At 37.3% G+C, this 23952-nt stretch overlaps 2 protein-coding genes across 8 annotated transcripts in view; one reads left to right on the top strand and one right to left on the bottom strand.

Annotated features, from left to right (window-relative positions):
- The window catches only part of BRMS1L (BRMS1 like transcriptional repressor), a 160956-nt gene extending 140405 nt beyond the window's left edge, over positions 1 to 20551 (bottom strand). Inside the window, exon 1 of one of the 2 annotated variants that reach the window (XM_074213389.1) lies at positions 20334 to 20551. The gene's annotated coding sequence lies outside the window, so the exon portion shown is untranslated. Of the gene's footprint in view, positions 1 to 20250 lie in introns of both variants that reach the window. The other variant, XM_074213387.1, reaches the window with a different exon arrangement.
- A 401-nt stretch (positions 20552 to 20952) lies between these two features.
- RALGAPA1 (Ral GTPase activating protein catalytic subunit alpha 1) overlaps positions 20953 to 23952 on the top strand; it is a 331780-nt gene continuing 328780 nt past the window's right edge. For 2 of the 6 annotated variants that reach the window (XM_074213379.1, XM_074213381.1), the window contains exon 1: positions 21061 to 21230. In XM_074213379.1, the coding sequence (XP_074069480.1) occupies positions 21125 to 21230 (106 nt within the window). In that variant the 5' untranslated portion in view covers positions 21061 to 21124. Of the gene's footprint in view, positions 21231 to 23952 lie in introns of all 6 variants that reach the window. The other 4 variants (XM_074213380.1, XM_074213383.1, XM_074213382.1 and 1 more) reach the window with 3 other exon arrangements.

Here is a 23952-nt window from a genome sequence, read left to right as displayed (position 1 = left end):
AATACTAGATACCTTCATTCTTTTTCAAAGCTAACCTTGAAATCTTGCTTAAACTGCCACAGCCTAGTGGGTAAAGGACATGGGTAGCTTTGCTTTACCTAGTATTCTGAAATATACTGTTATTCTCCCAGGCCATCTCCTAGGGTTGTCCTAGCTCTCTGAACTGCTGAGAGGAGCTGCATCCATCAAAGTTGACCAACTTTGGGCCTTTGGGAGTTATCAGTTTTCTAAAGTGGGAATAAAAGAGGGCAAAAATTCTCGGTAAATTGTTCCAATGAGTCATTTTTGTTTGTTTCTATTCTTATTTTTTAACATGCATTTAAAAATAAAACTTTCTTTCACAGTTGCAGAGAAAAGCAAAATGAATTCCCACATTACCTATATCTGAAAATGTCTGTTCTGTCTCTTATATTCAATACCTCTCAAAGGAGGTGAGTGGTGTTTTTCAACTTCATTCTTTTGGAATAATAGTCATCATTGCATTGAACAGATTTCTAAATTATTTTTCTCTAAAATATTAAATTAGTTTAGTTCTGCTCTTCTTTATTCCACATCAAATCATGTATCTTCCCAGTTTTCTTTGAAACTGTCCATTTCATTATTTCTAATGGCACAATAATGTTCCATTACATTTACATGCCACAATTTTCTTAGCCATTCCCAATAAGAGAAATCACTTTAGTTTTCAATTTTTGACCACCACAAGAAGAATAGTTATAGATGTTTTTGTACATATAGATCATTTGCACATATAGATCATTTTTCACTTTCTCTAATTTCTTTGGGGGTATAAGCCTAGTAGAGATACAGCTGGATGAAAGGCTATGAGCATTTTGGTATGTTTTTATAAATAGTTACAAATTGCTTTCTAGAATGGCTGGATCAATTCATAATTCTACCAGTAGCATACTTATGTACCCATCAATCCACAATCCCCATGTAACAGTCTTGAAAAATGGAGGCAAGATAAGTTGATTCCTGTATGGTGGTCATAGACTTTGCAACATAATCTGGGGTTTGAAGAGAAGTAGACTGGTTAATGACCTTCCTCTTCAGAACCAAGAATAATGAAAGGATTTAGCCAATGCTTCTGCTGCATAGCTGCCTTTTGTATAAAATGCCCTTTGCTTATTAGCTAAACTACTAAATTGAGTCCTTAAAAAAATGAGAGTAGGTTCATTGTAAATTTGGACATGAGGACTGTGATGCCATGTTGTGTTGGGTACAGGACTGTGAGAATCTTCTAACAAAGGACAAAATAGCTACTTCTCCTCAACAATGTATTCTGTGCCAATTGGAATATCCAGCTCTGAAAGACCAGTTTGGCATGAACTTGAAACAATCAACTTCATGATAATTTCCCTTTATTTTATACATATATGTATATGTATTTTATACATTTATTTTAGTATATTTTATACATATATTTTATTGTATGTATATAAAATATACATACATTTTATACACACACACACATATATATACATATATATGTGTATATATATATATATATATATGCATATATATATATATATATATCTATATATGTCTGCAAGGCAGTTAAGTGACTTGCCCAAGGTCACAAAGTTAAGTAAATATTAAGTGTCTGAAGTTGAATATGAACTCAGGTCCTCCTGACTCCAGGGCTGGTACTCTATCCACTGCACTACCCAGCTGCCCCTCATTTCCTTTTATTGAAGTTATGTGTTTCACCTTTTAGAAACAATTTCTGCATCAAATCACTGCCACTCATGACAAGTAGAAGACTGTAGTCCATGGTTTTTAGAATTAACCTCTAGGAAAACTCAACCAAAAATACACAAACTGATTTTTTATTTTTGGTAGATTTTTGGTTGACTTTTTCTTCCCCTCTTCCTCAGTTTTTCCATCTCCTGAGCAGAGTCTTTTAGTCCTGGAGAAGTTCCTTCCCTAGCCTGATAAAGCCATATACCTGGAAACGCCTCAATTAGTAGTGCTCCTTTTCTGTAAAATTTGAATAATCCTTTCATAGAAAAGGCTTGAGAGACTAAGAAGTGACATTGTTGAAAGGTATTCAAGCAGGTGAACTCTGGGCACAGAGTAATCTTTTTGTATTGGATTATATTGTAAAGGTACCTGTAATCTTTTTGTGTAGGAAAAAAAATGTTTTTTCTGTACAATGACAGTGTTCTCTAGTCTATGTTGGCTCTTGTGAACAATACTAACGAATGCTACTCATTCATAGTGAATCATGATGTTTGTCTTTCATTTTCATTTTTCTTTTTTTTTTTTGTTCTTCATTTTCAAAGAAGACCATGACATCAGGGAGATGATGCCATGACAAGTACACGAATTGGATTTGAATAAGGGGATGTTGTTCTAAGTTCACCAGTCTCACTTTCTTCTTCAGAGTCATCTGTACCCAGTGACCAGATATGAATCAGGACAATTGGAAATTGAGCCTGGATAGTTAATGTCAAGTCTCTGAGGCCGGATTTGAACTCCCATTCTCCTGACTGGCCACCCATTCACAGTGAATACTACCTTACCATCAGGTATTAGCCACTCCTTAAGGAGTGGCATGCATATTGGAGATTACCTGAAACCAGATATTAAACCACTTCTTAAGCAAAGCCCTTGCTCCTCCCACAAGAGAAATATATTTAAGCAAGTTCTTCTTCAGGTCACTCTGTTTTCCTACTTGAGTCAGGCAGGGCAGAATGCTGCCTTTTCCCTTCCTTTCTCCAGGCTGGATTCATGTGATCCCAACTCCAGGTTCCTAGACCCATGTGATCCTAGCTTCTTGTGGCTGGATTCAGGTTAATCTAAGCCCAGGCACTGTCTAGTGGCTGCCTCCTTCTTCTTTCTATTTCCCTTTGCTATTTTTCTCTCAGCTGTCTCTTCTTTGCTTACTGTCTCTCCTACCTTTTAAGAAGGTCACTTTCTCAGCCTGTAACTGTCTTTTGCTTAACCATATTATCTTCTTAGAAGCTCACCTTTTTTTTTCTTGTCAAAGTACCTAAACTATGATTACTGCATAACTACTCTCCTTCATTAGGAAACAGTGGTTTCTTACCTTCACCTTAGCCTTTCTTTCCTTTGGCTTTTGCTAATCACCCTGTCCTTTTAAGTTCCTATTAGCTCACAGCAATATTGAACTCATTACCTTGCTGCATCTCTAAGAAGCTTAGCCTGTGAATTTTTGTAGTAGCTTGTAAATGTTTTGTGTAACCTGTGAATTAAAGTTTAAGCCTTTCTTAACTCCCTGAATCAGTTTGGGGATTTTGTCACTCAAAATGAATGGACCACAACTGTCCCCCCTCAGATTTCCCCATCCCAGGTACTCTAGCAACATTGTCTTGCTTTTTTTTTTATCTATGAAATTGTTTTTGAGTAAGTATAGTGAATGTCTATTTATCTAGACATATCTAGAAGGAAGGTCTTGAGTTCTTTGAAAAAGGTACAGGAGAGTCCTTGCTCTGGATCTTGTGCGGTACATAAATTACTACTCAAAAATCAAAACAAAGACTTAGATATCTTGAAAGCAGAAAGGAATTTATTACATTCTCATGAGAAGGCAGTAACACCCTCCCCAGCTAAGGAATAAAATACTAGGGAGTATAAGAAGCAAGGTCTATTTATGCCCTAATCCAAACTCCTTCTCCCTAGCCCCCGGGGCTTCAAGGGGTATAATCAATCAATCCTTAGAAATCTTAACAAAAAAGAAAATAGCAAAGACAATACAAACAAGATCTGGGTGGGGTAGGGTGGAGCACAGAACATAATGTGTTTTTTGTAAATTTAGCTAGCTCCAGGTATTGCTTTTGCAGGAGAGTGCATTCCAATGGAATAACAACAATAATGATAACAGCAATGATAATAATGTTAATGATAATAATAACAGTAATTATACTATTAACCCTTTTGAGGAGGCTTCACTTTTGGGGAACCACCTCTTACAACCCTCAGAAGAAGGCTCTAAGAGACAAAGATTTGGTATAACATCCCATCCCTTGCAAGAGGAAGGTCCCAACTAGTGAACTAAAGCACAGGACAAGTTTTGCTATTTACTCTGGTACTAGAACAGGATGCCTGCAAAGAAAATAGCAACCAAATTAAGCTACCTATGTTCAGGTGATCCTGAACTATAATTAAAATCAGTGGCTTTGCTGGGTATGTCATCAAATTGCATTATGGCTTTGTTGTTCTTTGTGCTGCTCTTCATCTCTGCTTTAATTTAGGAGATCCACTGTGAAAAGAGTGATTGAGATTTCAAATTGTCCTGAAAAGGAGAGGTCTTGATTTTCCTTATATTGAATCTTCTTTCAAGAGGTTATTATACTGCCTTGTTTCTATTATGCCTGAATTAAGTTCTTCCTGTATGAAGTAGATTTCTTGCATTCTTGAAGGCTATCTAATAAAAGTCACAAGACTATTTGAACAATGGAAAGTTATCTAGAAGACATTTAACACTCTTGACATTAAGGGGTGAGGTGTATAGGAGAAACATTTTCTTATATAAGACATACAGAATTAGTTTTCTCCTAAAATAAGTCAAAATTTCAGTTAAGATAGTGACTTGAAATATCATAGAGGACCCCAGCACTCCACATAAAATCTAGGAAAGATTTCAAAAGATAAATGAAAGAAAATAACACATACAGTTGTCATATAGAAGACAAGTCACCAAAAGCAGTCTGAGAAGAGGAATCAGATAGAAGTATCTTTACTGTGGAAAAGTTTCAGAGAAGAGAGATCCAAGAAGAGAGCAGTGTAAAAGTTCAACTTAGATTTGGCAATTTTGTGTGGGATATAAATCCACTTTCAAAAAGAATAGAGACTGAGCAAAAATAAAAAGTTTATTTTGGCTTTTCTAAAGAGAAGAGCACACTCCACATCTCACAAAGGTAGTGAAGATCAAAGAGCTGCCTAGAACTGACAGTCAAGCAAGATTATATGGCCTAACACAATCCTCTCCTCCTTCCTATCATTCCTCTGTTGACTCATTGGTTAGTCTTCAGAGTTACATTCTTCTTATGAAAATCTACCCCAGGGGCGGCTAGGTGGTGCAGTGAATAGAGCACCGGCCTTGGAGTCAGGAGTACCTGGGTTCAAATCCCACCTCAGACAATAATTACCTAGCCCTGTGGCCTTGGGCAAGCCACTTAACCTCACTGCCTTGAAAAATGTAAAAAAAAAAATCTACCCCAGCAACAAAGAAAAGAATGAAAGGTGAGAAAAACCTTCAGAACTATAACTATCTTATTGGAGTAATACAAGATGTAGGAACAATCTACTTCATCAAACAAGAGGAGTCTTATGAGCTTCGTTAGAATGCAATGTTTTTTCTCATGGGAACAGTCTACTGTTCTCCCAGGTAAGATAGTTTTATCATCAATAACTAACTAAAGTATACAAGGTCTCTTTGGAGAGACACTATTTCCACCCCTAACAGAATTGGGAGTCTACCTTGCTTGGAATGCAAGATCTCTCTCCCTCTTTCTTCTAATAGTAGTCTAAGAGTAAGTCTGTCTTTGTTTTAATGATTTTTAACCCTGAGAGGACTTCACTAAGAATATTAACTCTTTTTTTTAGTTTAGTTTTTTTTTTTTTTTGCAAGGCAATGGGGTTAAGTGGCTTGCCCAAGGCCACACAGCTAGGTAATTATTAAATGTCTGAGGTGGCATTCAAACTCCTAACTCCAAGACCGCTGCTTTATCCACTGCACCACCTAGCTTCCCCAAGAATATTAACTCTTTTTTTTTTTTAAAGGATTTTGCAAGGCAAATGGGGTTAAGTGGCTTGCCCAAGGCCACACGGCTAGGTAATTATTAAGTGTATGAGACAGGATTTGAACCAGGTACTCCTGACTCCAAGGCCAGTGCTTTATCCACTATGCCACCTAGCTGCCCCAAGAATATTAACTCTTAAGAGGGAATATTCCACTCAATTTTAACTCTGGAGAAATTTAGTTGACTGATTTCAAATACAAAGGGTTGAGAGAAAAATGAGTGAAGAAGTGAGGTTTATGTGTAGAAAGTTTTGTTTTTATATCTTTTTAGTGTTCTGTATGTATGTATATGTCATAATTTGCTTTAGGCAGACTCTACTGCACTCAGCACCAAGTTGTTGCTGTTTACATAGAATCAGGAAAATGTTGTATGCTTAGGGTTCAGTCACACAGTTTTTGATACTTGCCCAAGTGACCTCTGGTTGATGTGGTATGTAACATTTGTGGGATAAAATCACATTTGAATGGGATTGGGCAAAGCAATTGAGTTTTTTTTTAAATGAGAGGTGATGTGCAACTGCTATTAGAATGAATCTCTGAATAAATTTTCCGAAGGATAAAGAAAGGTACAATTAAACAACTGACACATTTTTTTTACTGCTATTGCATCATGTATCTTTAATTGCTAATGTTCTGAGACAATCAAACTGATTCCACTTAGAATCATTACTGATACATACAACTGGAGGGAGCTAAGTCTCATTTTCCTGAGCTGTTTAGTTTTCCTTTGATGGGAAGAAATCATTATCATGCCACTAACTATTTTGCAGGATGTAGGTCAATGCAACTAGAGTCCCTGAATGCTGGAAAGCCCCAAAATCTAAAAAGAGTAATGCTAAAAATGGTAACTGCTTTACTATAAAAATCTTTGTAAATCTCTTATTAGTATCCTTGTGCCTACTGAGAGGCCTTGAATCTGACTTGTCCTGCAATTTCATTAGTTGCTAATAAATCATATAGCTGTTTTTGTTTCCTCTGTTATTCTAAAATTATTTATGAAACTTTTTGATGAGCCAGCCAGGAGGTCCAAATAAGACACCCCATCCACCCCTTTCCAGGGAACTCTTAGAATGTTCTGGTTGATTTTCTCACCAAAGTATTTCTCTGGAGAAGGATACCTTAGAGGTCAGACTCCCCCTTGATATCAATCCCCAAACTAAGACAAATCTCCACACTATTGGGGAAGTTCTTTGGAACAGAGGTAGCTGATAATAGCAAAAGGAATATCCATGGAAAAATTTCTTCTAGCATGGGAAACTCCCAGTTGAGCCAGGAATAATCAAGAAGTGCACTATTAGATTATGTGAAATTATGAGCCAGGAATGATCAAGAAGTGGACTATTAGGTTATGTGAAATATGTGAGATTAATCTGATACCTGAGGGTATCTTCTATCCTATCTTGCTTGCTTCCACTCTGTTCTCCTTTGAAACCACTTTAGCTACTTCATTATTGACACCTCCTCTTTCCTGTCCTCTGCACTCCCATCTTATTCTCCTCCTGAATTAACTAGAAGTTTTATTTCTCTTGAGCAAGAGGTATCCACAACTGATGTTTTCCATCTGTAAGAAAGATTTGTCTATAATCTAGTGAGGTCTGGTCAGATAGTCAAGAATAGAAATAATCAGCCATTTAATCCCTCTAATCTTTCTACCTGGAGAAGAAGCACCCTCACATTTGAAGAAGATACAGGAACAGTTAAAATCCAATTTTATTCCATCTTTAGGGTTATAATGGGATAGAAAACTTTCTGTCATCCAGTAAAAGAATACCATTATTGAAGTTGCTATAATTGGCAAGTTCTGGTTGGGGTGGGGAGGATCTTTCCCTTCAGGTCTCCCAAATTGGCCATTTCAGGACATAAAATGGAACCCAAATAATCTTGCTGATTAAACCATATTTCTTCAGACTAGAGTCTTTTTTCCTTGGATTTTTGGAAGGTAGTGGGGTTAAGTGACTTGCCCATGGTCACACAGCTAGGTAAATTTTTTTTTAAGTGTTTGACGCCCGATTTTAATTCAGGTTCTCCGGACTTCAGGGTCAGTGCTCTGTCCACTGCGCCACCTAGCTGCTCCTAGACTAGAGTCTTAATTAGATACATGAAGACTTGGGTTGTCCATCCTGAAAACTGGAATAAATTTCAAGAGATAATACAAGAAGAAAACTAAGCTCCCTAAGTATTTTTAAGATAGGTTATATAAAACTCCAAGTGGTATGAGGACCTAGTTTACCTCAACTCAAGATGCAATAATTATATATTTGGGCTTTTCATAAGCGTTGTCATGGGTGGCATGAAATGCCTGTAAAGTGAACTTCAGAATGTGAGGAATATGGAATGAGATTGTTAGTTTACATTACAAAGACTTGGGTCTATCTATATTGGTGCCAATGGGCAGGTATGTGAGTGTAAGACAAAAGACACCAACCTGATCAAAACTTGAGATTGATTCTGCTTCTCCTATTTCTGAGTTAACCTAGGGTCTGTGTCCTTCTTCTTTTCCCATACCCAAGGAGATTACTGTTCCTTCCCCATGCTCATTTGTACAATGAGCAGGCTGGGTGAATGTACCAATTAGATTGTGACCTCAGCCAATGAGTGGCACGAAGGGGGAAGAACAAGCCTTTCAAAGTACATAAAAATGACCTATAATTTTTGGCATTCCAGACCCCTTTCCCCTTGAGAGAGGTGGTCCTTTTATTAAGATGTCTTAATGCCATTTTAATCACTCTGGCCTAAGTATTTATGAGCCATTTATAACAATTTGGGAGCTTGTACAGAATTTTATAATGTAAATCGTTTCCATATTTCTCTGGAAGAACAAAAGAAAATAGTGCACAAAAGAGGCTTGATATCAAGAACACTTTCTTGGCATTCTCTGTGGGGGGGGAATATCTCAGAGATTCTTAGGAAGACCAGCCTAAGACATTGAACTACCCAAATGACCTCTGCCTGGAGACTGACATTCAAAAATTATATCTATAAAGGAATGTTCCTTTGATGTCCTTGATCTTTATAGTAAACTAATTGGAACAAAACAGATAAAGAAGTTTTAGGTCAATTGGATTTAATAACAAAATAGGTTAAATATGAGATTCTGGCACCTGCTGTCAGCCACATGTTTATAAAGGAATTTAAAATTCCTTAATTTTTATGTTAGGGGAGATATTTAAGTAAGAAGAAGAAGAATGGGAAATTTTTAGGATAATTACAGTTTCAAGGTCTAGTTTAAGGAATGTGAATCAGATTAGTAAATCAGGAAAAAGAAAACCTATGGTATATTTGGGAATAGAGCAAAATGTTAAGATTTTTTTTATTTTTAAGTCATATGCTGGGTACTCTTTGTACTAAGAGGATTGTCAAATGTATATGTTACAAGCTTAAGTTAATTTGGTATATCTCAGTGACTTCATTCATGTTGAATCATTTATGAAAGTTTATTGTGTTAAAGTATGTATTATGTCAACATGACAGTAAGGCAAAATGAAAGTTTGTAATAAGCTCCAGAATCTTATTGTCTTGTGATGAATATGTGTTTTAGTCTTGAGTAAAATGTAAAGCAGTTTCTTCACCAGAAGAGAAGGTCTCAACTAGTCATCTGAGCTAGAGAGGACTTTTTGGAACAGATTCAGGAGATGTAGAAGGATATCAGATGTCTCCACTGGAGAAGGAAAGAGAGGAGAGACACTAGACCGATTCATCTCCATCTCTTGCCTGTGTGTACTTTATTTAGTCAGACGATCTGCCCCTTTTGATACCTGTAACTTCTCCTTGAGTCTGTAAGTTATATTCCTACTTATGCCCCTCCCCTTATAGTTAAGAAACCAACAAAGGGATGAAGGTTTTGATGGAAAGGAGGAGAGGCAAGGTGAAAATGAACTCCACTGAGAGAAAAGGAGGTCAAGATTATTGGGTGGCATGATTATATTTTTACACAAGTCTGTATATCCTATCTAGGGAGAGTCCTATCTCTGATTTAGAGAATGAGGTATTAGTAACTTTGGGAGGGAAATCCAGCTGACAGAAGTCATTGCCCAGTCTTTTGATGTGGCAGTTTGAGAACTGGCTTTGGGTGACACTCCCCCTGAGTCCAGCCTAGATTCTCAGTTCTTGGTCAGGGGTGCACTGTGGCACAGGATTCTGGTCCAAAGGAGAGAAACACCAATGGCATATGACTAAGTCAGTTCAAGGTGACTATTGTCTATACCAGTCTGGACAGGATATTTTCCTGAGGAGTAGCAAATATCTATGTACTTATGTCTGGAAGCAGGATACACATATTCTGGGATGTACAATTTACATAAAGAAGTGGACTGAGACTCAAGTGAGATGTAATGATAGTACCTGGATCCCTTGTCCAGATCCATTAAGGTAAAAAAACAAATTGTGATAACCACTGCATATATCCGTCTGCTAATGGCTGATCAGGGAGTTGTTATCTAAACTTATTGGGCCTGCTACCTGGGCACAGGATAGGAATTGGGGCTATGGGACCACAATTTATATCCATTAGATTCTAAGCTGTAGTGGAAACAATTACCAATTAGACAGCTAGGGCCTTGAATTTGCTGACTAAGTCATGCAAACAAGAGAGACAAGATTTGTATTAGATTCTTTGTTAGTTGGAGAAAGAGGAATTTGTGGTAAATTGAACCAAGTTGTTTCCCAAAGATAGATGACAATAGGCAAGTAGTAAAAGAAGTAAGCAGGGACATCAGAAAGTTGGCATGGGTTCCCACACAAACCTGGAAAATAGGATGGGTTCATGTCTCTGATAATGAGGAAGTAAAAATCTTGATAGAAAAAGTCAGTAATATCATGTCAATGTCAATAACAAGGATTGTGATTTAAGAAAGAAATCATTAATAAGAGATAAAACCCAAATTCTTATTAAAAAATAAAATGGGGGAATTGTGATGAATATGGGGGTGTTTGGTTTTCACAAGAATGTGAAGGGAGATTGTTAGTTTATATTACAAAGACTGGGGTCTGCCTGTATCGGTGTCTATGGGCAGGTATGTGAGTGTAAGACAAAAGACTTAGCCTCAACCTGATCAAAACCTGAGATTAGATCAGGTCTGCTTCACCTAGTTCGGAGTTAACCTAGGGTCTGTGTCCTTCTCCTTTGAGCATGTTCAAGGAGATTACTGTTCCTTCCCCTGTGCTCACTGGTATAAAAAAAGGAAAATGTATGGGGGCAAATGCATGAGATTATGGCTCCAGCAAATGAATGGCACAAAGGGGGAGGAATAAGCCTTTCAAAATACATATAAAACCTAGCATTTCCAGGATTTGGCACCCCTCCTCCCCTTGAGAGAGGTGGCCCTTTTATTAAAGACATCTTAATAAAAGCCATTTTAATCACTCTGGACTAAGTATTTATGAGTCATCTATAACACACCATAATTTTTTAAAAAGTGAGCCTAGATATCATTTCCCAAAAATATTATGAAGTAAACTGTGATATCTTAGATCCACTGATCACCTCCTGAAAGAGATCTCCAAATGAAAACTCCCAGGAAGCCAATTACAGAGCTCCCAGGTCAAGGAGACTGCAAACAGAAGAAACAATTTCAATACCGTGGAGCCACAATCAAGATAATAGAATATATAGCAACTTCTAATTTAAAGAACTGAAAACCTGGAATATGATATTCTGAAGGGCAAAGGAATTAGCATTACAATCAAGAATCACCTTCCAAGCAAAACTGAGAATTATCCTTTAGGGGAAAATAGACTTATTAAATAATCCCATAATTGCTCTACAGAAAGGTTGGATCAATTCACAACTCCAATAATGCATTAGTATCCCAGTTTTCCTACATCCCCTCAAACATTGATCCCTTCTAGTCATATTGATCAATCTGAGAGGGGTGAAGTGGTACTACAGAGTTGCTTTAATTCACATTTCTCTAATCAATGATTTAGAGCAATTTTTCATTTTGCTTCAGCTAACTTTGATTTCTTTGAGAATTGCCTTTTCATATCCTTTGACCCTTTATCAATTGGGGAACGACTAGTTTTTTTTTTATAAATTTGACTCAGTTCTCTATAAATTTGATTATAAGTCCTTTGTCAGAAACACTAGTTGTAAAAATTGTTTCCTAATTTACTAGATTCCTTTTAATCTTGGTTACAGTGGTTTTAATGTAATCAAAATTATCCAGTTTGTTTTTTTATAAGATTCTCTCTCTCTTCTTGGGTCATAAACTGCTACCCTTTTCATAGACCTGACAGGAAAACTATTCCTTTTTCTATTTGTCTTTAATGTCTAAATCCTGCACCCATGTTGACCTTATATTGGTATAGGGTGTAAGATATTGATCTCCCCCTAGTTTCTGCCACACTATAAGTTTTTCTAGCAGTTTTCATTGAAGAATGAGTTCTTATCCCAGAAGCTGTAATCTTTGGGTATATCAAACAATAACACTATAATCATTTCCTTCAGTCTCTTTTGCACCTAATCTATTCCACTGATCCACTACTGTATTTCTTATCCAGTACCAGACAGTTTTGATTACTGAAGCTTTAAAGTATAATTTTAAATCTGATGTGGTGGGCTGCGTTCTTTTGCATTTTCCCCCCATTAATTCCCTTGTTATTCCTGATCTTTTGTTCCTCCATATGAATTTAGTTACTTTTTTTCCTAGCTCACTAAAGTAATTTTTTGGAAATTTGGTTAGTATGGCACTTAATAATTTAATTTAGGTAGAATTGTCAATTTTATTAGCTCTGCCTATCCATGAGCAATTTAAATTTCCCCAGTTATTTAGATCTGATTTAGAGCTGTGAAAAGTATTTTATAGTTATTTTCATAGAGCTGAGTTTGCCTTGGCAGATAGACTCCCAAGTATTTTATATTACCTGAAGTTATTTTATATGGGATTTCTCTATATCTTGTTGCTCTATTTTGATATATAGAAATGCTAAAGATTTATGAGGATTTATTTTATATCCTGCAACTTTGCTAAGTTTGCTAATTGCTTCCAGTAGTTTTTTTTGATGATTTTTCTAGGGTTCCCTAGGCATACCATCATATCATCTGCAAAGTGAGCGAGTTTTGATTCTTTATTGCTGATTCTAATTCCTTTAATTTCTCTTTCTTCTCTTATTGCTAGTTAATATTTCCAATACCACATTGAATAATAGTGGTGATAACAGACATCGTTGTTTCATGCCTCATCTTACTGGGAATGTTTCTAGGTTAATTCCATTACATTTAATGCATGTTGATGGTTTCAGATAGGTATTATCATTTTTAAAGAATAATATATTTATTCTTATACTCTCATGTTGTTGGAATGGGTGCTGTATTTAGTCAAAAGTTTTTCCAATATCTATTAAGATATTTCTGTTAGGATTGTTATTGATGTGCTCAATTATGTTGAGTTTTCCTAATACTGAACCAATCTTGCATTCCTGATATAAATCCTGCTTGAACAAAGTGTAGTATCCCAGTGATACCTTGCTATAATTGCTTTGCTAATATTTTATTTAAAATTTTTGCATCCATCTTCATTGGGGAAATAAATCTTTAATTTACTGTGTTGACTTTTTCTGGTTTAGGTATCAGCACCATATTGGTGTCTTAGAAGGAATTTGGCAGAGTTCATTCTTCATCAATTTTTTTTCAAATATAGTTGAATAATATAGTTTATATAGAATTGGAACCAATTGTTTGATAAAATTCACTTGTGAAACTATCTAGCCCTGGAGATTTTTTTCTTAGGGAGTTGAATCTTTTTTTGAGAAAGGGTTATTTAAGTATTTAATTTCCTTTTCTTTTAACCTAGGCAATTTATATTTTTGTAAATATTTATTTCACCTAGATTATCAAATATATAGGCATACAGTTTGATAAAAGTTCCAAATTATTACTTTAACTTCCTCCTCATTGGTAATGAATTCACCTTTCTCATTTTTGATACTAATAATTTATTTTTTAATCAAATTAGCCAAAGGTTTATCTATTTTATTGTTTTTTTTATAAAAGCATCTCTTGGTTTTATTAGTGCAATAATTTTCAATTTTATTAATTTCACCTTTAATTTTCAGAAGTTCTAATTCATTTTTAATTGGGGATTTTTAATTTGTGTTTCCTCTAACTCTTTTAATTGCATGCTCAGTTCATTTATTTCCTCTTTATTTTATTAATTTTAACCTTTAGAGTTATATCCCCTAGTAACTGCTTTGGTTGTATCCCATAAATTTTGGTATGTTGTTTCATTGTCATTGTCTTGGATGAAACTGTTAATTCTTTCTATGATTTGTTGTTTGACCCACTCAATTCTGTAAAATTAAGCTATGTAGTTTCCAATTAGTTTTAGATCTCGCCAAGGCCTTTTAATACATGTGATTTTTATTGCATCATGGTCTGAAAAGTATGCCTTCCCTATTTCTGTCTTTCTGAATTTGATTATGAAGTTTTTATGTCCTAATACATGGTCAATTTTTGTGTAGATGCTTTGTGCCAAGAAAAATAGTATATTCCTTTTTATTCCCATGCAATTTTTCCACACGTCTATCATATCTAAGTTTTCTAATATTCTATCCATCTCCTTAATTTCCTTCTTGTTTATTTTATGGTTAGATTTATCTAATTCTGAGAGAGGGAAGTTGAGGTTCCCCACCAGTTTTATCTCTGTCTTTCTATAACTCATTCAGCTTCTCCTCTGAGAATATGGATGCTATACCACTTAGTGCATTCATATTTAGTATTGAAGTTATTTGTTATCTTTTAGGAGGTTATAGTTTCCTTATCTCTTTTACTGAGATCTATTGCTGTAATTGCTTTGTCTGTGATAAGGATTATTACCCCTGCTTTTTTCACTTAAATTGAAACATAATATATTCTGCTCCAGTCTTTTACCTTTACTCCCTGCTTCAAATGTGTTTCTTGTAAGCAGCATATTATGGGATTCTGGTTTTTAAATCATTCTGATATCTGCTTCTGTTTTATGGGAAAGTTCATCCCATTCAAATTCAATGTTATAATACAAACTCTTTCTTGCCCTCCATGCTATCTCCCCTCCACTTGTATTTTCCCCCTTCTTTCACCTTATCCCTCCCTCCCCAGTATTTTGTTTCTGAATACCACCCTCCCTCAATGTGTTTACCCCCTTCTATCCAATCCCCCATAACCCTTTCTTTCTCCTTTCCCTTTTCCTCTTCTTCCTTTGCTCCCTTATTTCAGTCCCTTCTTCCCTCCCCATCTTCCCTCTTCTAATATTTGAAAGATAAGATAAATTTGCAAACCTAATTGTGTGTGTGTTAATACTTTTTTGAGTCAAATCTGATGAGAGTAAGATTCAAGCTGTTCTCACCTCCTCCCTTTTTCCCCTCTATTGCAAGAGATCCATTGTATCTCTTCATGCTATATAATTTGTCACATTGCCCTTCCTCTCAACTCTTTACTGAAATATAAATATGAAATGAAAATATATAAATTTTATTGAAATATATTTCATTAAATATATATATGTGTATATATATATATATATATATATATATATATATATATATATATATAATTAAATCATTCCATTAAAGTCATGAACATACTGGGGTGGCTAGGTGGCGCAGTGGATGTGTGGCCTTGGGCAAGCCACTTAACCCCATTTGAACATATTATGAACATATCATGAATGTCCATACCTTCAGCCTAAGTATATTCCCTCTAATAGAGTCACAATTCTCAAGAGTTATGCGAATCTTCCTCCCAGGTGGTAGCCAGTTTAATCTTATTGGATAAGTTTTTTTTTCTCAATTAGCTTTTCATGTCTTTTGAGTTTCCTATTCGGAGATAAAATTTTCTGTTTAGCTCTGGTCTTTTCATTAGGAAAGTTTGAAAGTCGCCTATTTTGTTAAATGTCAATCTTTTCCCTGAAAGAGAAGGTTTAATTTTGCTAGATAGTGGATTCTTGGTTGTAATCCAAGCTCCTTTGCTGTCTGGAATATTATATTCTAGATCCTTCAGTCCCTTAATGTTGCTATAGCCAGGTCCTGCTCCAGACATTTCAATCCCTTAGTGTAATCCTATGGTTCCTTGGTATTTGAAACGTTTCTTTCTGGCCACTTGCAAGATTTTTTTCTTTGATCTGATCATTCTAGAGTTTGGCCACATTTCTTGGTATTTTCATTTTGGGATCCCTTTCAGGAGGGGATCAATATATTCTTTTTTTTTTTTTTTTTAGGTTTTGGCAAGGTAAAGGGGTTTGAACTCCGGTACTCCTGACTCCAGGACTGGTGCCCTATTCACTACACCACAATGTATTCTTTCAATGACTATTGTCTCTCCTGGATCTATTTTCCAGGTCAGTTATTTTATCAATGAGGTATTTTACATTTTCCTATTTTTTTCATCTTTTAAATTTTGTTTAACAAATTTTTGGTATCTTATGTGGTCATTAGTTTCCACAAATCCCAATTTTATTTGAGAAGAATTTTCTTTATTTACCCTTTGCATCTCCTGTTCCAATTGGTCAATTCTATTTTTAAAGGAGTTGTGATGTTTTTCTATTTGCCCAACAGGGATTTTAAGGGAATCATTTTCTTTTTGCATTTGTCATTTGTATTTTTAAAGGATTTAATTTCTTCTGCCCTCTTGTGTTGTAAAATTTAATTTTCTCTTGCATTTTTTCAAATTTTCCATTTGATTTTTAAACTCCTTTCTGTTATCTTCCAAGAAATCTTTCTGGGTTGGAGACCAATTTATATTCTCCTCCTCTGAAGCTTCATCCTTTTTGTTCTCCTTTTCTGAGCTAGTATCCTTGTCTCCAAGGTAACATTCAATAGACTCTGTGCATTAATTTTTCTTTATTATGAGATGCTAGCTTTCCCTAGGGTCTTGTGTTGGGGGAAAGGTTGGTTTGCAGACCTTTCAGTGTTAAGAGCCCCAGAGGCCTTGCTCACTGGAGTTAAGAACTCCAGGGTTGTTAGTCTGTGAACCTTCAGGTAAGGAACCTGAAGCTTTCTCTGGATTGTCTGTGTTGGAGGTATCATCTGACTACTCCCTAGGCCTGGGGCTGGATTTACCTGAAGGCTCTCTCTGAGTAATTCCATGGGGGAAGATCTGCAGCTCATACCAGGAACAAGAGGGGCTCCAGATAGAAGCGTGAAATGTGGAGGCTCTGCTGACTGGAAAACTCTGGGACTAACAGCCTGGGTCTTCCAGACCTGGGTGTCTTGGACAGCTATGCTGAAGCTCTCACCAAAGGTTTTTTTTATTTTTTTAAATTTTTTTCTTTTATTTATTTTTTCTTTTTAAAGATTTTATTTGAGTTTTACAATTTTCCCCCTAATCTTACTTCCCTTCCCCACCCTCCACAGAAGGCAATTTGCCAGTCTTTACATTGTTTCCATGGTATACACTGATCCAAATTGAATATGATGAGAGATCATATCCTTAAGGAAGAAACATAAAGTAAAAGAGGTAGCAAGATCAGACAATAAGATATCATTTTTTTTTTTCTAAATTAAAGGTAATAGTCCTTGGTTTTTGTTCAAACTCCACAGTTCTTTCTCTGGATAGAGATGGTATTCTCCATCACAGACAGCCCCAAATTATCCCTGATTGTTGCACTGATGGAATGAACAAGTCCATCAACGTTGATCATCACCACCATGTTGCTGTTAGGGTGTACAATGTTTTTCTGGTTCTGCGTATCTCACTCAGCATCAGTTCATGAAAATCCCTTCAGGCTTCCCTGAATTTCCAACCCTCCTGGTTTCTAACAGAACAATAGTGTTCTATGACATACATATACTGCAGTTTGCTAAGCCATTTCCCAATTGAAGGACATTTATTTCCAATTCTTTGCCATTTCAAACAGGGATGCTATGAATATTTTTGTACAAGCGGTGTTTTTACCCTTTTCATCATCTCTTCATGGTATAGGCCCAATAGTGGTATTGCTGGATCAAAGGGTATGCACATTTTTTGTTGCTCTTTGGACATAGTTCCGGACTACTCTTCAGAAAGGTTGGATGAGTTCACAGCTCCACCAACAATGTATTAGTGACCTAGATTTCCCACAACCCTTCTAACAATGATCATTGTCCTTTCTGGTCATATTGGCCAGCCTGAGAGGTGTGAGGTAGTACCTCAGAGATGCTTTAATTTCTGCAAAGGTTTTTGCCATGGTTCTCAGGCTAGTTCCCTGCCTCATGCTGCTGCCCCTGTGTTATGTCTCTGTTCTCTGCCCTGGGCATGCCCATACATCTATATGACAAAACTTGCTGGGAGATGTTCCCCTCTGTTTTTCTGTGGGTTCTGTCTATCTAAAATCTGTTAAAGAGGCTTGATTCATGTCAGTTCTGAGGGAAAGCCAGGAGAGTTTAAAAGAGTGTCTACTTTCTAATAAAGGTATTATTTTTCCATGTAAATCCCCTTGTAATACTTTTTTTTAGGTTCTTTATTATTTTTTTTTATTATTGTCTGAGACTGGATTTGAACCCAGGTACTCCTGACTCCAAGGTGGGTGCTTTATCCACTACGCCACCTAGCCACCCCAACTCTTTGTTTTCTTAGCAAAGATACTGATGTGCTTTTTCCTTTACCAGATGAAAAAATAAGGATCACACAACTGGTAAGCCTCTAAGACCTGATTTGAACTCAGGACTTCCTGAAGCGTCTATCCACTCACTATCTAATTTTCCAATAATGTTCCTGTCCAAATGTACTGCATAATAGCTCGAATCCTATCTTCCCTTGTCCTGTACTCATGTCCTAGGGTTGAAATGGAATCCTCTAATACCTCAACTCTGCTTGCTGAAATTCCTTGATTTCTTCAAAGCAAAGCTTAGATGCTGCCTCCTCCATGAATTCTTTATTGATTTCCATCTATCCACATATATTTTCTCCTATCAAAAATGCCATTTACAATATGGCATTTCAGTTGTAGTTCTTTATACTTGTTATAATCTGCCTTGTATCACTGTTATGTGTACTTTATTCTCTGCTCCTTGCTCCATTAAATTATAAGTTCCTCTTGTGTCTTATTTCACTTTTATAGCTTGTCTTCCTTCTTTTGAAGTTCTGTTCCAATGTCTAATAATGATATAATAATTACCCTGGTTTCTCAAAGGTTATAGAGAGGGTGGTGCTACCAAGTTGGAAAAGTTTTGAATACAGGCAACATCATCACTGGTCTCTGACAAAAAGTGAGAGATATGTGTCATTACCTTTAGTTTGGCCACTAGATTTTCCAATTTTTTGAGAAGTGAACTGAATTATTATCTCATTAGACATCTTTAGAAATTTGACATAGGAAATTATCTAGTCTGTCTTGTTTAGACATCATTTTACAGATGAGGAAATTGAGGCAGAGAGCAATTAAATGACCTTCTGAGGATCACATAGTTAATAAGTATCTGAGAAAGGATTGTGAATGCAGATATTTTTGACTCCAAGTCCATCACTTTGTCCACTATATCACAGCTGCTTCTCATGTTGCCTTCACATTTTACAGAAATGTGCGTTTGTAATTTGTGCTGATTCAAATCACTGAACTGTTGAAATATTGAAGTATATGTCCAGCATTTGGCACACTATCTCACATTTCTCTTTAATTGAATGATCCTAAACTGAATAAAAATCAGTCAATTATTAAACAGCTTCAATATCCCAGACACTGTGCTGAGCAATGGGCATAGAAAAGGTGGGGCATTGTGTAGGAATTTTGAAAGACCAAAGATTTTATATCTGGAGCTAAGAGATAGAACCACTATAGGTTTTTTTTTGGGGGGGGTGGAATGACAAGTTTGGACCCTGCTTTAGGGTGGCTGAGTAGAGGATAGATTGGAAGGGGGAGACTTGAAGCAGGTTGACCCACCAGCATTCTATTTGCAATAGAATGAGGGAGAGGACGCGAGCACCTTCCCTGGGGTGATGACAGTATTAGAGGGGAGAAGATATCAGAAATAATTAAGAGACATGTTACAAAAGTAAAATCAATAGGGCATTGTAACATTTAAGGGATGAGAGAAAGTGGTCAAGAATGATACATATAGGTTGAAAACTGAAGAGACAGGCAGGATCTCAGTGCCCTCGGGAATAAGGAAGTTGTGAAGGAAGAATAATGAGTTCAGTTTTGTCATTTTATCTTCTCTAAAATGTAAAGGCAGCATGAGAAGCAGCTGTGGTATGGTGGACGGAGCCATAAATACCTGAGTCCACAATCCTATCTCAGATACTTATTAGCTATGGGATCCTAGGAAAAGTCATTTAATTTCTCTCTGCCTCAATTGCCTCAACAAGACAGACTAGATAATTTTCAAGTCCCTTTTCACTATTAGAGTTCCATTGCTCTGGCAACATGATTATGACTTGTAAAGTATTTTTAATCAGTCTATTCTAAAAATGTTCAAAATTGTGAACTTTGAAAAAAAATTCTCATTCTGAGCAAGATAGAGTTGTAAACCTAATCTACGTAAAAGGACGGATCAATCGGTATTCTTTGATTTGCCATGCAGTATATACTCACATTCTGCTTTGAGATTTTGGCCAGTAATCTTTTGCCTGGAAAGCATGAAGACAGTGAAGAGATCATTTCCTAAAGTAATGTACCTGTTTTGGTCAGGAGGCAGTAACCTATTTATCTTCCAGCAATCTTTGTTTTTCCTTTGGCTGGGCACACCGCCACAGAAAATCAGATATGAAGAAAGGGCTGATATGACCTCATGCGGGCATGATGTCAGAGATCAGTGACGGCAGAAGGCTGTTGCCATGGGCACCATTCGCCACGGACGGCAGCGTCGTGAAGCCCTACTGCGGCTCCTAGTTTCCAGTTTGGGTGATGCCCGGGAGGCGGTACGGAAGAAGCCTTTAACCTTTAGAGGGCCCTAGGAAGAGCGGAGGGAGGGGAGGGAGGAGGGCTGCGGACATTTCGTCTCCACCCCTCCCAGGTCTCAGCTTCCCCCCCCCCAAACCCTAACCGCACCCCTCCCCGACAGCCCCTCCCCCGCCCCCAGCCCGAGGCGGGCCACTGCGGTAGCCGAGAGGAAGAGAAGGGCTTGGGAGAAACGGGAGCAGCCGCTGCTTGCAAGCCGCCGCAGAAGCGGCGGGGCGGCGGCGGCGGCGGCGGCGGCGGCGGCGGCGGCGCCGAGTCTGGCCCGCCTCTCTAGATTTGTTCCGGGCCTCCAGGGCCGGGCCGCCATATTGGGGCCGGTGTCGGCAGTCTCGGGCCTGCGGCGGGACGCCCCAAGGAGGCGGAGGCCGCGGAGCGGGGAGCCCGTCCCCGCAGCACCCCCGGCCCCGCCGCCGTGAATGAGCCCCTGACGCCTCGTCTCCTCCCCGCCCTCCGCCCTCCACTTCCCGCCGCCGGAACCCGAGCGGGCCGGGGCCGGCGCAGCGGCGGCATGTTCTCCAAGAAGCCGCATGGGGACGTCAAGAAGTCCACGCAGAAGGTGTTGGACACCAAGAAGGACGCGCTGACCCGCCTAAAGCACCTGCGCATCGTGATAGGTGAGACGCCTCGGGGGCAGCGTGCCCCACGGCCGGGCCCCCAGGGGCGCCCCGCGGCACAGCTCCGGCGTGAGCCCGGTCTCGGCGCCCCAGGGAGGTGGGGGTGGGGTGAGCCATTTCCCGGGAGAAAGGGACGCGGGGGCCGGCGGGGTGGGGGGACCTCATGGGGGAAGGGAAGACTTGGCAAAGGCTGAAGTTATGCGGGGCTAAATTGACATCAGGTGACTTTTGTTCTGTAAAGGGCATAATGCCTTTTTGGTGTAGACTTATGTGGATGACTTTTGTAAAGTAATGCATCATCTTAGAGACTGTCAAGAATACTTTGGAGGTGTGAATATTTATTTGTTTACCAAATGTTCTAATTGTTGTCTGTTCTCTTACAAGGGGAACGCAATACTAAAATAATTTCTTTTAATATCCTCCAAGGTAATAATCATCCTTTAGCTCCCCTTTTAAGCTTCTAAACTGAGGGGGATCTCAGACGGGGGTCTCCGATAAGTGAAGAATACCCACAATTCTCTTGTGAAAGGGCTCCTCCCAATTGCTGATTCTGGGCACCTTGTTTCACATCACCCCTTAGCCTTTAGAAAGAAAACTATCATTCCCCTTCGAAATCGAGGAGATCCGCAGTCCGAAAGAAGTTTGAGTTAATGAGATATTTTAGGAATTTTTGTATTTTGTAGTTTATCTTAAATTAGATAGTCTGTCAAGTCATTTGCCCTCTTAACATTACCTTTGTTAGTGCTGGGGCATCAAAGGGGTGTTTTGGATTAAATCCTAACTTCTAGGTGTTCCAGGGACATTATTTGACCCAGTTTTTGAAAATAAGGTTTTCTAGTATAATATGAACAATGCAATACTTACTGCTAAACAGAGTTAAACCTCACTTTGTAGGTAGTTGTCTCTTGTGGCCTTCATTGTTACAGTAAAAATTTATACTGGGAAATTTAATGACCAATTATTTAATAATTAAATAAGCAATTTTTTTTACAGACGATAGGTGATAACCTGTACTTAAAAAAATCTGAATTCCAGAAAGCTTTCAGGGTGAAAATGTAAATGAGATATCAAACATTTTATAAATTAAATCTCTCTAGTAGGGAAGGCAGTGTGATTGCCCCTGAAAATATTTAGCTTGTGGTATTGAGAAGTTAAATTGCTGTTCTAGAATCAGTTTCCTTATTTTTAAAATAGGATCTTGATGAGATCAGATAATAGGATCAGATGAGACAATGAATACAATATTCTTCAAGCCATAAAGTGCTTTATGAAATGTAAAGCTGTTATTACTAATAGAACAGATTTAGTTCATTTTTGAATCTGTTTCCTTCCATTTTAATATTGTCTTGTTTTTTGCCTATGAAGGAATATTTTGGGGAAAAAAATGTAATAAATGGTTAAATATAAGAAGTTATTTCTATCACACATTGGAAACTTAGGAAATTGATACTTACTAGGGGCAAGATGAACCAAAAAATGTATAGCTTTTGAATTGCAAATTCCATAATGCCTCATTTCTGTTAGTGACAGCATTATTAAGCTTTTCTTAGTCAACTGCCTCAGTTCTTCAGTCATAGACAAAAAAAAAGGTTATGATAGAGAAAAGGTCAATTATTTAATTCAAATAAGACCATAATTAGGAGTCATTGAAAAATATTTTGTGTTGAAGGTCTAGTTTTTCCCTAAAAAAAATTTGTTTCCTTGTTTCCTTTGTTAAACTGTTTTGACTAGTTTAAAAAATTTAATCTAAGTGAACTTGGTAAAAATATTTAGTATTTTGTGTATCTCTAATGGAAAATATTGTATATTTGATCTTCTTGCTAAGAGTGCATTGATAATTTCCAGTCCCTTGGATAAAACATAGGGTTCAAAAAGTGATAGTGCAAGTGTGCAATATCTTTTATAAAATGTTTGCACTAGGAATAGATTTTTTAAGACATTCATAGATAATTATATAGATATGACTGTTAGTGTTTCCTGTTTTCAGACTTCTGAAAATTGTTGGGGCAGTTTTTGTAAAATGTAAGAACTCTGATACTCAAATAAGGCCTAAAAATTCTTGTAACTTGACAAAATTCCCCTGTACCCTTTGTACACTTGAATGTTTCTTGATTAGTTTCTTTTTTTTTAGGGTTTTTTTTTTTTTTTGCAAGGCAGATGGGGTTAAGTGGCTTGCCCAAGGCCACACAGCTAGGTAATTATTAAGTGTCTGAGACCAGATTCTAGCCCAGGTACTTCTGACTCCAAGGCCAGTGCTTTATCCACTGCCACCCAGCTGCCCCTCTTGATTGGTTTCTATAAACTAACAAGGAGGATATAGATTTGGGCAAATTGACCTACTTAGAAAAGAAAAAATTGAGTTTGAAATTTTGACCATCTTCTATTACTGGGCCCTTTATTCACTTGTTCATTTAAAATATGTTTCCTTGCCATAAGTCTTTATAGACTGAATAGGATGATACAAAGTACAAATAAATTCAGGTGAAAGAGATGTTATTTATTTCCCTTCTCATTTGAAACCCCTCATGGGTTTTTCTGATCTTAGTGCTGTTTTTTTAAACTTGTCCATTTCAAGGACACACTCACTCCAATATACATTTTCCAAGTTCCTGAGATCACAATAAGTATCAGATGAAGATCTAATGCAATTTTTGCTCCTGAATCTTGTCCTTACTATAGGAAAGTATTTAATAGAATTTACAGAAGTTGTCTTTGGAAGAAT

This window comes from Macrotis lagotis, chromosome 1 (assembly GCF_037893015.1).
Source record: "Macrotis lagotis isolate mMagLag1 chromosome 1, bilby.v1.9.chrom.fasta, whole genome shotgun sequence".
Taxonomy (NCBI): domain Eukaryota; kingdom Metazoa; phylum Chordata; class Mammalia; order Peramelemorphia; family Peramelidae; genus Macrotis; species Macrotis lagotis.
The sequence above is the reverse complement of the archived record's forward strand: the minus strand, read 5'-3'. Positions and strand labels throughout refer to the sequence as shown.